The 12539-nt window shown below is 38.7% G+C and overlaps 1 protein-coding gene across 1 annotated transcript in view; it reads right to left on the reverse strand.

The window, feature by feature from the left end:
* Positions 1-12539, reverse strand: part of FNTA (farnesyltransferase, CAAX box, subunit alpha) — a 30774-nt gene that overhangs the window by 1752 nt on the left and 16483 nt on the right. The window contains exons 4-7 of the mRNA XM_065899845.1: positions 8743-8847; positions 4152-4278; positions 2146-2294; positions 256-318 (exon numbers count right to left, since the gene is read on the reverse strand). Of these exons, the coding sequence (XP_065755917.1) occupies positions 256-318; positions 2146-2294; positions 4152-4278; positions 8743-8847 (444 nt within the window). The remainder of the gene's footprint in view (positions 1-255; positions 319-2145; positions 2295-4151; positions 4279-8742; positions 8848-12539) is intronic.

Below are 12539 nucleotides of genomic sequence, written 5' to 3' on the forward strand. Positions count from 1 at the left end.
GCAGTTAAAATCGTGTCACTGTCTACTCATGGACTATTCTAAAAACTGTGCTGGTATGTGCCTGGGAGGTTAAGGAAAGGGTAGAAGGTACTGTTCTTAGGTGTTATCATAACGCTATTACACTTCTGCTCTTAGATCCAGAAAAATGGAAAATTCTTTAGTGTCCTTTTGGAATCTGATTATGGAACATATTCCACGATGACTCATGTTAGCAGGTTAAAAAAAAAAAAAAAAAAAACAAAAACAACCTCTTACCCTTTCAAATAGTTCCAAGCACTTTCATTATGTGGTACTAGTTTGATCATTTCCAGAGTGTACCTGTAAGAAAAAGACCACAAATAAACATGTGTATAACTCTGCAAGAGCAGTGCAATAATGAGAAACAGTCTTCCTATGGTGGTGGCACAGCCTGGACATGAGCTTTCACTTATCTCTGCTGGTGGACTTGGTACCTCCCTAGGTTATATCTGAATTAGAGACTCCCTCGTGGCTGCAATGGTCAATTCTTATTTACAAAGTAATACGAAGGCTCAGTTCACAAATGGAAAAGAAGTTAATGTTGGAGACTACCCTCTGAAGGAAATGTCAACTACAACAAGGAGACTGTCCTTTTTTCGCTGAAGCAATCTTGGGGAAAATGTCTAAGATCTACTTATGCCAGAAAAATCATTACTCATTGAAAAAGGAGAACTAAATAATCTTGGAAGCTATAATAAAAAATAGACAAGCATGGAGATTATATAGACCAAGAATAAAAATAAGAAACCAACAGCATATTTCTTATATTCCAAAACAAGAGTACCTGCAAACTATGATGTGGTTCCATTCCAAATGGACGCTCCCTACTTTTCTCTTCCCCTTAACCAGATTATTAATTGTAATTTAGATCCAGTTACAAAAAATTCCAAGGGAGTTACAGAACTTTGCTTCACTATATACTTGCTCAAATTAGTGACTGACTAAAGTTTAGTAATCTTAGTTTTGTTGCAGTGCTGTTTTAACAGCATTTTTTTTCACAGAAAGTAATAATAAACTCATTCAGCATTATGAAAATTATGAAAATTATAAAAAAGCCTGGAGAAGAGAGTTAATATAGGACACTAGATTGGAGACTGTGTGTGTGTGCTTTTTTAAAATTTAAATCACCAGAACCCTATATATAGAACAGATAAAATTAGAGCCAACTGCCCTGATCCAAGCAGAAGTAAGGGCAAGGGAGATGAGAGGCAGATGTACCATGAAATCAGCTCTTCCTAGGAGCTGTTGAAACAACTTTTATAATTAAAATATGACTATGATCTCATCAGGCTATAAAGATAATAAACATATTCAAATTTCAAACAAGACACTGAGACAAATTAGACAAAGTCAGAAAAGAGGTTTACGGATAGAATATAGAAATTCATGCCAATTCAGAAATTTCTAGATCTTATAACAGCATCTTTTATGCTAGAGCAGTTTTCAACTGGGGGTGATTTGGGCTGGGGTGGGGTTTACTACTGAGCAACTGGGGGTGATTTGGGCTGGGGTGGGGTTTACTACTGAGATATAGGGCACAAAGGCTGAGAATGGAGCCACACACCCTGTAATGCACAGGACAACAAAGACTCATTGGCCCAAACCCTGCACTAGAGTAACATGGCATCTGGGGACTGTTATCTAAAATTTAATGAGATAGTTTTAAAATAAAGCTTCCTAGACACCATGAAATCTGAGTTCTTCTCAATCTACAGTAGCAACAATATTTTAAGAAACTTAAGCCACTACAAAGTAAAGGTTTACTATACACCAGGGGCCCCCAACCCCCAGGCCGTGGACCACTCCCCATCGCTCACATTACCACCTGAACCATTCCCGCCACGGCCCCACCCCCATCCCCGGTCCATGAAAGAACTGTCTTCCACGAAACCAGTCCCTGGTGCCAAAAAGCTTGGGGACCGCTGCTATACACTATATTATTTGTAAATTTATCATTATAGATTTCACCTAAGTATTCTGTCCTATTACTTCCATGAGGGTAGGATTGGGGCAATCTTGATCTTTGCTGTATCCCAACGCCTTTATGCCCTGTATCTCAGCAGTAACATGAGACATGGTAGGCACACAAATATTCTTTTAATGAGTGAACAAGTGAAGATTACTAACTGGACTTCTCTCTCCAATACAGCACGATCATTGTAGCCCATGGTGTTAGAAATTACGAAGTATCTTTGGTTCCAGACAGAGTTATTTCTCACATCCTCTTTGAGAAGTTGGTCTACATAATGCAGCTCATTATCCCAAAGTTTAAATTCCTAAAAGAAAATACAAAATAAAACATCCAATTAGAAATGTCCTATCATTTATTAACAACAAAAATAAATAAATAAAACTTCAGCAAAGCTAAGCAGGTAGAACTGAAGACATGGACCCATCACATATTTGGAGAGGGATGCTGAAGGTCAAGGAAATGGCAGGGCAAGAAAAGTCATCAAAGACAGAGGATTGGCGATGAGGAAGGAAAAATGAGGAAGTGAGAGTGAACACCCAGAGTGGCTGTCATTCAGGAGCATCTTGTGGAAAACAATTTAGATACCAAGCAGCATGTTTTAACTTTGACCCAAGAACTACTCTAAAGAATTAAATCAAAAGAGAAAAAAAAGAAAGTATATCTAACTAAATGCTTATGCATTGTTTACAGTAAAAATGTGGAAGAAAAAACCAAACTCAGTAATAAGACAATGATTAACTGTACTACTGTATATTAATTTGATGTGATTTGACATTAGTACATATATTAAGTAAAAGGGAAGTATTCAAAAATGCTAATACATTAGATAAATATACAATTGGATTTAGATATAAATTTTTACATTACAAAGCTGTTTTAATTTAAAAAATTATGGAGAGAACCAACAAAGACAATTTGGAAAAGGAGTAAAAGGTCAAAACGTACAAATGCCAGAAAAGTTGGGGAGGTTAACTATGAAAAAGCTAATGGAGATACATTGCTTATTTGATACCAGCAAAAAACTAGAATTTCATAAAAAAATAAAAATACTAAATGTCTTTAGAAAATATATTCCTTTAATCAAATTTGGAAAAGTTTAATTTTTAAGCAATAAATTTTTTGGTGAAATACTCTTGGTATAATGAACAGTGCAGAAAGTAGCAATCCCTGGAAAAAATTCACTGGACACAACACTACAATTGTTTGCTGGAATACATAAAAATGCCCAGAGTGGGAGTTATAACTATTTTTTCTTTTTGTTCTAAAGATTTTTTTGATGTGGACCAATTTTTAAAAGTCGTCATTGAATTTGTTACAATATTGCTTCTGTTTTATGTTTTGTTTTTTGGCCCCAAGGTATGGGGGACCTTAGCTCCCTGAACAGGATCGAACTTGCACCCCCTGCATTGTAAGGCGAAATTTTAACCAGTGGACCGCTAGGGAAGTCCCATAACTGTTTTCTTCTATTCGGGACTTAGCATAAAATTTTAACAAGTGGGCAGAAATAAAATATACAACAGTTACTGTAAAATCGTATTTCAAAGTTTAAGCATGCAAAACCTTAATATGTAATATGTCCTTGTTAATTAAAATAACATAGCTGTATAAAAAATTTACAACTACTTTTTCTATTCAATTTGCTAGCAAATACATGACACAAGTTCAACCCAAAAAGTATTTAAAAAGTCACTATTATTATTCTTTAATGTGAAGTTACTCACCAACATATCCAAAGAGATTATAAAGGTTAACCAACATGAAGGATGTCAGGTTTAATTAAGTATCTGAATAATTCTTAATCATTATATATTGTTTGTAATGATCTACACGTGTGTTTAAGTATACTACAATTTAATAGTAATTAAATTATTTAATTCAGTTAAAAAAATAAAAATCTGGGCTTCCCTGGTGGCGCAGTGGTTGAGAGTCCGCCTGCCGATGCAGGGGACGTGGGTTCGTGCCCCGGTCCGGGAGGATCCCACGTGCCGCGGAGCGGCTGGGCCCGTGAGCCATGGCCGCTGGGCCTGCGTGTCCGGAGCCTCTGCTCCACAGCGGGAGAGGCCGCAGCGGTGAGAGGCCCGCGTACAGCATAAAAAAAGAAAAAAAAAAAAAAAAGAAAAAAAAAAAAAGAAAAATCTGTAAAACACAAGAAAGGCAATACCTGAATAACCCATTGTCGATGTTGCCAGGCGTGATAATTCTTTGCATCCTGATTAAGAATATCAGCAATAAACTCAAGCTCCTGAGATGGGTCTCTCAGCCATTCCACTAGCACTCGTCTATGATGCCTAAAGTCGAGAGAAGAAGTTTCGTGTTAATTTACCCCAAAACGAAAGTATCCGCTGCATGTGTTAGGTGATGTGGAGGGACACTCAAGAAACAGCAATTTATCTCTAATTCTCAAGACTCTACTAGAAAGAAAAGGTACTACAGAATAAACACTATGAGAAGAAATTTCAGAACACTAAGTAACAGCTGAGAAACATAAAACAGTGATTTGCACGTAAAATGAAACCAGATAATAAGAGCTTAAAGAAGGTTTATCTCAAGCTAAATCTGAAAGTACAGTAATCTCTTGATAACCACAATACCGTGTGAAAGAATTTTTCAACATGCCCAGATGTCACAATGAGATTATGGGAAATGTGATACTATTTTATCAAGTATGGAAGCCCCTCTGGTTATCAACATGCTGTCAGTTTTCCTTAAGTCCTAAGTGCCACCATTCAAGCAACTTCTTATTCCACCAGTTTGTGGGCAGAATGGAATTCACTTCTTCTCTGGCTAGTAGCTATGACAAGTTGCAAGTCTGTCAAAAGAGGAGTTTCTGTACCAGGAAAATACTTCTAAGAGTTGTCTACTGGGTTCTATTTTTATAATTTTCTTTAGCTGAAATATTTATAAAAATCTATTAGTGAAAATGTTCTAAAATTCACTGTGGTGATGGCTGCACATATATACCCCTTAAATGGGTAAATAGCATGATATGTGAATTATATCTCAGTGAAGCTGTTTTTTAAAAAAACCCATTAGTACTCATTATACTAAAAGTGAGCAGGGATGATGGGGGAAAGGGGAAAGATTTAATGCTTAATGGGTGACCTATTCTACATGCATGGAAAACTTAAAAATTCATCTTAGAGAATATTAAGAAGGCAAGAAACTACCAAGAGGAAGATCCTAGAGGGAAAGCTTTCCAAATAATTTAAGAAGTCTTCCAAGTCAGTGAGCACAGTAATAATTTATTTTTCCAGGTTACTGGTAAATTCTATAATTCAGGAAAAACTTAAGAATTAGGTCCTCCAGTGTGTCAAAATGACTTCTCAGAAAAAAATACTAAGAAGCTCTCTCTGATGTTCTATGATTTAAAGAGTATTAATTAAATACAGGGGTTTGATCTTACAGCATAAGTTTTCATAGTGAATTTCATAAAAAAGTGACGTGGCATACAGGATTTGCATTACTTGTACTATACTAGTTACGATAGCAACTAGCGGAGTGGGCAATTTAAAATGTACCGTAATTAAAAACTGCTAGGTTTCCAACAGCAGCTGCTCTGGGTTTCTTTTTTTCTTTTTAAATTTTTAAAATTTTATTTATTTTTGGTTGTGTTGGGTCTTCATTGCTGCACACGGGCTTTCTCTAGGTGCGGCGAGCGGGGTCTACTCTTCGTTCCAGTGCACGGGCTTCTCATTGCGGTGGCTTCTCTTGTTGCGGAGCACAGGCTCTAGGCATGTGGGCTTCAGTAGTTGCAGCACGTGGGCTCAGTAGTTGTGGCATACAGGCTCTAGAGCGCAGGCTCAGTAGCTGTGGTGCACGGGCTTCGCTGCTCCGTGGCATGTGGGATCTTCCCGGACCAGGGCTTGAACCTGTGTCTTCTGTATTGGCAGGTGGATTCTTATCCACTGAGCCACCAGGGAAGTCCGCTCTGGGTGTCTTGTATTTTGTTTTTCATAACGATAGGTGACAACGTGTTAATGACAGTATCTGCAGTGTCCAGAAAAAGAAGCTACTTCTCTTCAGCAAAAACTAGATGTAATCAATGCTGAGAATGCTTGTGATGTCTGGATTTTTTTTTTCTTTTAAGATAAAATGGTGCATAGTTTATATATCTCTTCAAGTACTTTTCTGGATTTTTTTTTGGCCGCAACACACAGCTTGTGGGATCTCAGTTCCCCGACCAGGTACTGAACCTGGGCCACGGCAGTGGAAGCTCTGAATCCTAACCGCTAGACCACCAGGGAACTCCCTTCTGGAGCTATAACCTCCAAATATTTATATAAAAGCACCTTAATTCCGAAGGGTCAATGCCTTTTAAATGAGGGACTGAAACTCTCTAGCTAATCACTTTTGTCAATAAAACAGCTCTTTCATAAGGCAATTTCTCAGGAATGCAACCATCATGCACTTACAAAGAAAGAAGCTACACAGGTAAAGTTGTTTAAAATTCTACAAATGGAAATCCACAACAGCTAGCACTTCCATGCTTTGCCAAATGTTCAGTTACTCACTGTCAGATCTATTACGTTCTAATTCTTTGAAGATTAAGCATCTACTTATGGTTTGTACTCCTTAACGACCGTATTTGATCATGCAGATTATTATTAGCCAACTGGGCCAGAGAGCAGTTCACTCTCCGCATGTGTCCACAGCTGGGGAGCTGTTCCTTCTCCTAAGGCTAACCTATGTGTTGGATCTCTTCCCAACTCCAAGCAAGCCCTTGCTCTATCCCCCTTTTCTCCAGAATTCTCACCTTCTCTCTTTCTAGTAACTCTCCCCACACCATGAAGCCTTTGCCACTTTGGAAAAACAAAACACAAAGACACAGCCCTGACTAGCTGCTTGCTCCGTCTTCTCTCTCAACAGCGATTCAAGCACTGCTCCGTGGCTCAATTCCTCTTCCCACCCCTGCCCTGCCCTTCCCTGCCCTGCCCCGCCCCTGGTGGGAGGACCGCTCGTGCCAAGACCAGTCACTGGCAACCGCCTAACCTACCAATCCCACGGGTCATCTCTAGCCCTTGCTCTCCTCGACCTCTCAGCAGTAGCTGATACTGCCATCCACCCCTTTCTTCTTGAAACTCTCCCTTCTCTTGGTTTCTGTGAGGACACTAGCTTCTGGTTTCCTTCCTCAGTCGTCCTGGACCACCTCTCTGCCTCTCTGACACTGATGCTCACCAGTGTTCTGTCCCCAACCTTCTCTAATTCTCCCTGAGCATCCTCATCCAGAGCTATGACTGCCACTCCAGAGAAGCATTTTTCAGTCACTTACTGGACAACTGGACAACTTTACACAGGTTTTCCATAAGCACATCAAGTTCTACTTTTCTAGTACTGAATCTACCCTCCTTTCGCAAAAATGTGCTGCTTTGTTTCCCAAAATTCCCCAAGTGGTCAGCACCACCATTCACCCAATGGTCAAGCCAAAAATATAGACATCATTCTTCTCTGTCACTCCCCTGGTAAGTTTAACTTCAAAGCCTGTTGCTTCTGCCTCCAAAACCTCTTTCACATCTACCCTTCTCTCTCCCATACCCTACCACTCTCTCCCCTGGCTCCCACACTGCCAATGGCCCACCAGAACTGTGAGCCTGTTCCGCTATCCTCCACCCTGCTGTCAGGGTAAAGCTCCTGAGACACAAATCTAATCATACTACTTCCTTAATTAAAATTTGTCAGGTCTCCACTGCAGCTAAGATCAATCCCCAAACCCTTACCAACGTTCATAAGGCCCTTTATGATCTCGTCCTAGGGCCCCCAAATGTACTCTAATCACATGGAATTACATGCAGTTCCCAGAGTGCACCAAGCTCTTTCACGCCTCTTCTCCCCGGAATATTCTCTTTGCCTCAGCAGTCTTTCTTCTCAGAAATCATCCTTAAATCTCAGGCATAAAGACAGGGTGTGTGTGCCAGTCATTACCCTGGAAAAACATCCAGTGGAGGCAAGCCCTGCATGAAGAGCAGGCAGTCAGTGGCACAGAAGTGGAGACAGCTCTTGACGGTCACCACGCTGCTGCTTCTCCTTCACCATGACCACGGCAACGCCACCTCCTCCACCTCCTCTTCCTCGACCGCCACCTCCATCACCACAGTCGCTACCATTCATGGGGGGCTCACTAAATGCTGGGTACTGTCCGGACTCTTTCTTTCTTCCCTATTTGTTCTCTGTCCTCCTGTTCCCTAACTTCTCTTTTCCCCCACTGTGTCCTGCTCCCCCATCCTCTTGTCTAAGCTAAGTTAGGGGCTTAATTTTTAGAACAAATACACACTGTAAAAAACCCTAACATTATATTTTTCACACTGCTCTGTAAAATAGCTGGTTTTATTATTTGCTTTCCCTTTTAGATGGTGTCGCATTCATTTTTGTACCCCCAACATCAATAAGAAATTTTTAATAAACAAATGAATAAAAGATGAAATACCAGAGAGTCATTTTATAACACACTGAATAGAAACATTTTTTCAGATTTTTCACTCAAATTTTTTCCTGACTCTAGTACTATTACGTGCTAATGTTGAAGTCTGAAATAATTACGGCAGCAAACATTTGAGTGTTAACTATGGGTCAAGCACCACTTCAAGCACTAAACATAAAGTTATCTCAGGTACTCCCAACAACACTGTTAAGCCTGGTGACATTAGCTCCAACGCAAGCACTGTAATCATAAAGAAAAAACAACTCCCTATGGTTTCGTCACCCCCTGGCAGGTACTATTGGCATAGTGACTTATTGCCTTCCTATTTTCATCTTACCAAACTTGATAGTTTTTGGGCTGTTCCTCAATTATTGCCGTGATGTAGTTCATTTCCTCACGTAGATCCTTTTGAAGTGACTTTAAGAGAACTCTCCGAAAATGCCTACAGCAAACATCAAGCATCCAAAGTCTCATTACTCCACATAAATTGCCCAGCCACAGTATCAAATGAAGTCACAAGACAACAACATAGACACATTTTTGGTAGGTATTCTATATAACCAGTAATTTAGCAACTTAACTGCTTGTCATTGTCCAAACTCATACAACTATCTGATGAACGGAAGAATCAGGCATTTTGAAGCAAAATAGTGAAAGGCAGCAAATGTGAGAAGAAAAGACAACCAACAAATGATTATTTCCAGGTAATACTCTGGTTACTAGTGTTCTATTACACAAGAATCAAAAACATCTCTTTCTCCATATGGTATAACCTGTTCATTTAGATACATTACTCATATAATAAATTAATTTCATTACAAACATTATCATATATTTTATTTTTAGAACCACTCTAAAAATGTTACTTATAAATGAAACAAGTTTCTCTTTAATTTTTTCACAGGTGAAGTCAAACCAGTAAAAAAACCTTTTCCCTAAAGACATGATTAGTTCTAGTCTATTTTTACTTCAAAATTTCAAAATATTCCAACTCAATATATAATGAGACAAAAAACTACTTTATTTTTTTTATTTTCTTTTTTTTAATACATCTTTATTGGAGCATAACTGCTTCACAATACTATGTTCATTTCGGCTGTATAACAAAGCGAATCAGCCATATGTATACATATATCCTCATATCCCCTCCTTCGTGAGCCTCCCTCCACCCTCCCCATCCCACCCCTCTAGGTGGTCTCAAAACACCAAGCTGATCTCCCTGTGCCATGCTGCTGCTTCCCACTAGCTATCTATTTTACATTTGATAGTGTACATGTCGATGTTACTCTCACTTTGCCCCAGTTTCCCAACCACCCCGTGTCCTCAAGTCCATTTCTATGTTTACAATTTTATTCCTGCCCTGCCACTAGGTTCAGCAGTACCTTTTTTTTTTGATTCCATATATATGTGTTAGCATACAGTATTTATTTTTCTCTTTCTGACTTACTTCACTTTGTATGACAGACTCTGGGTCCATCCACCTCACTAAAAATAACTCAGTTTCGTTTCTTTTTATGGCTGAGTTATATTGCATTGTATGTATGTGCCACATCTTCTTTATCCATTCATCTGTCGATGAACATTTAGGTTGCTTCCATGTCGTGGCTATTCTAAATAGTGCTGCAATGAACATTGTGGTACATGTCTCTTTTTGAATTATGGTTTTCTCAGGGTATATGTCCAATAGTGGGATTGTTGGATCACATGGTAGTTCTATTTTTAGTTTTTTAAGGAACCTCTATACTGTTCTCCATAGTGGTTGTATCAATTTACCTTCCCACTAACAGTGCAGGAGGGTTCCCTTTCACCACACCCTTTCTAGCATTTACTGTTTCTAGATTTTTTGATAATGGCCATTCTGACTGGTGTGAGGTGATACCTCATTGTAGTTTTGATTTGTACTTTGCTAATAATTAGTGATGTTGAGCATCTTTTCATGTGCCTCTTGGCCATCTGTATGTCTTCTTTGGTGAAATGTCTATTTAAGTCTTCCACGCTTTTTTTTTTTTTTTTTGCGGTACGCGGGCCTGTCACTGTTGTGGCCTCTCCCCTTGCAGAGCACAGGCTCTGGACGCGCAGGCTCAGTGGCCACGGCTCACGGGCCCAGCTGCTCTGCGGCATGTGGGATCTTCCCGGATCAGGGCACGAACCCGTGTCCCCTGCATTGGCAGGCAGACCCTCAACCACTGCACCACCAGGGAAGCCCTTCCACGCATTTTTTAATTGGGTTGTTTGTTTTTCGATATTGAGCTCCATGAGCTGTTTGTATATTTTGGAGATTAATCCTTTGTCCATTGTTTAATTTGCAAATATTTTCTTCCATTCTGAGGGCTGGCTTTTCGTCTTGATTAGGTTTCCTTTGCTGTGCAAAAGCTTTTAACTTTAATTAGGTCCCATTTACTTATTTTTGTTTTTATCTTCATTACTCTTAGGAGGTGGGACAAAAAAGATCTTGCTGTGTTTTATGTCAAAGAGTGTTTTTCCTATGTTTCCCTCTAAGAGTTTTATAGTGCCTGGTCTTACATTTAGGTCTTTAATCCATTTTATTTTTGTGTATGGTGTTAGGGAGTGTTCTGATTTCATTCTTTTACATGTAGCTGTCCAGTTTTCACAGCAGCACTTACTGAAGAGGCTGTCTTTTCTCCATTGTATGTTCTTGCCTCCTTTGTCATAGATTAGGTGACTATATGTGCATGGGTTTATCTCTGGGCTTTATATCCTGTTCCATTGATCTATATTTCTGTTTTTGTGTCAGTACCATACTGTCTTGATTACTGTAGCTTTGTAGTATAGTTTGAAGTCAGGGAGCTTGATTCTTACAGCTCTGTTTTTCTTTCTCAAGATTGCTTCGGCTATTCAGGGTCTTTTGTGTTTCCATACAAATAGTAAAATTTTTTGCATTAATTCTGTAAAGAATGCCATTGATAGTTTGATAGGGATTGCACTGAATCTGTAGATTGCTTTGGGTAGTACAGCCATTTTCACAATATTGATTCTTCCAATCCAAGAACATGGTATATTTCTCCATCTGTTCACATCATCTTTGATTTCTTTCATCAGTGCTTTATAGTTTTCTGAGTAGAAGTATTTTGCCCCCTTAGGTAGGTTTATTCTTAGGTATTTTATTCTTTTTGTTGCAATGGTAAATGGGATTGTTTCCAGAAAATGGGTTTGCCCATTTTCTGGAGAGTTTTTGTAAATGGGTGTTGAATTTTGTCAAAAGCTTTTTCTGCATCGATTGAGATGACCATATACTTTTTATTCTTTAATTTGTTAATATAGCGTATCACACTGATTGATCTGCGTATACTGAAGAATCCTTGCATCCTGGGATAAATCCCACTAGATCATGGTGTATGATCCTTTTAATATGTTGTTGGATCCTGTTTGTTGGTATTTTGTTGAGGATTTTTGTGGCTATGTTCATCAGTGATATTGGTCCATAATTTTCTTTTTTTGTGATATCTTTTTCTGGTTTTGGTATCAGGGTGATGGTGGCTTCGTAGAATGAATTTGCAAGTGTTCCTCCCTCTATAATTTTTTGGAAGAGTTTGAGAAGGATGGGTGTTAGCTCTTCTCTAAATGTTTGATACAATTCACCTGTGAAGCCATCTGGCCCCGGACTTTTGTTTGTTGGAAGATTTTTAATTACAGTTTCAATTTCATTACTTGCAGTAGGACTGTTTATATTTTCTAATTCTTCCTAGTTCTTTCTTGGAAAATTGTACCTTTCCAAGAATTTATCCATTTCTTCATGGTTGTCCATTTTTCTGGCATATAGTTGTTTGTAGTAGTCTCTTATAATCCTTTGTATTTCTGTGGTGTCCGTTGTGATTTCTTCTTCTTCGTTTCTAATTTTATTGATTTGCATCCTCTCCCTTTTTTTCTTGGTGAGTCTGGCTAAGGGTTTATCAATTTTGTTTATCTTCTCAAAGAACTAGCTTTTAGTTTTACTGATCTTTGCTATAGTTTTCTTCATTCCTATTTATTTCTGCTCTGATATTTATGATTTCTTTCCTTCTACTGACTTTGGGTTTTCTTTGTTCTTCTTTCTCTACTTCCTTTAGGTGTAGGGTTAGATTGTTTGAGACTTTTCTTGTTTCTTGAGGTGAGATTGAATGTTATAAACTTCCC

Source organism: Phocoena phocoena, chromosome 21 (genome assembly GCF_963924675.1).
Source record: "Phocoena phocoena chromosome 21, mPhoPho1.1, whole genome shotgun sequence".
NCBI classification, from domain to species: Eukaryota; Metazoa; Chordata; class Mammalia; order Artiodactyla; family Phocoenidae; genus Phocoena; species Phocoena phocoena.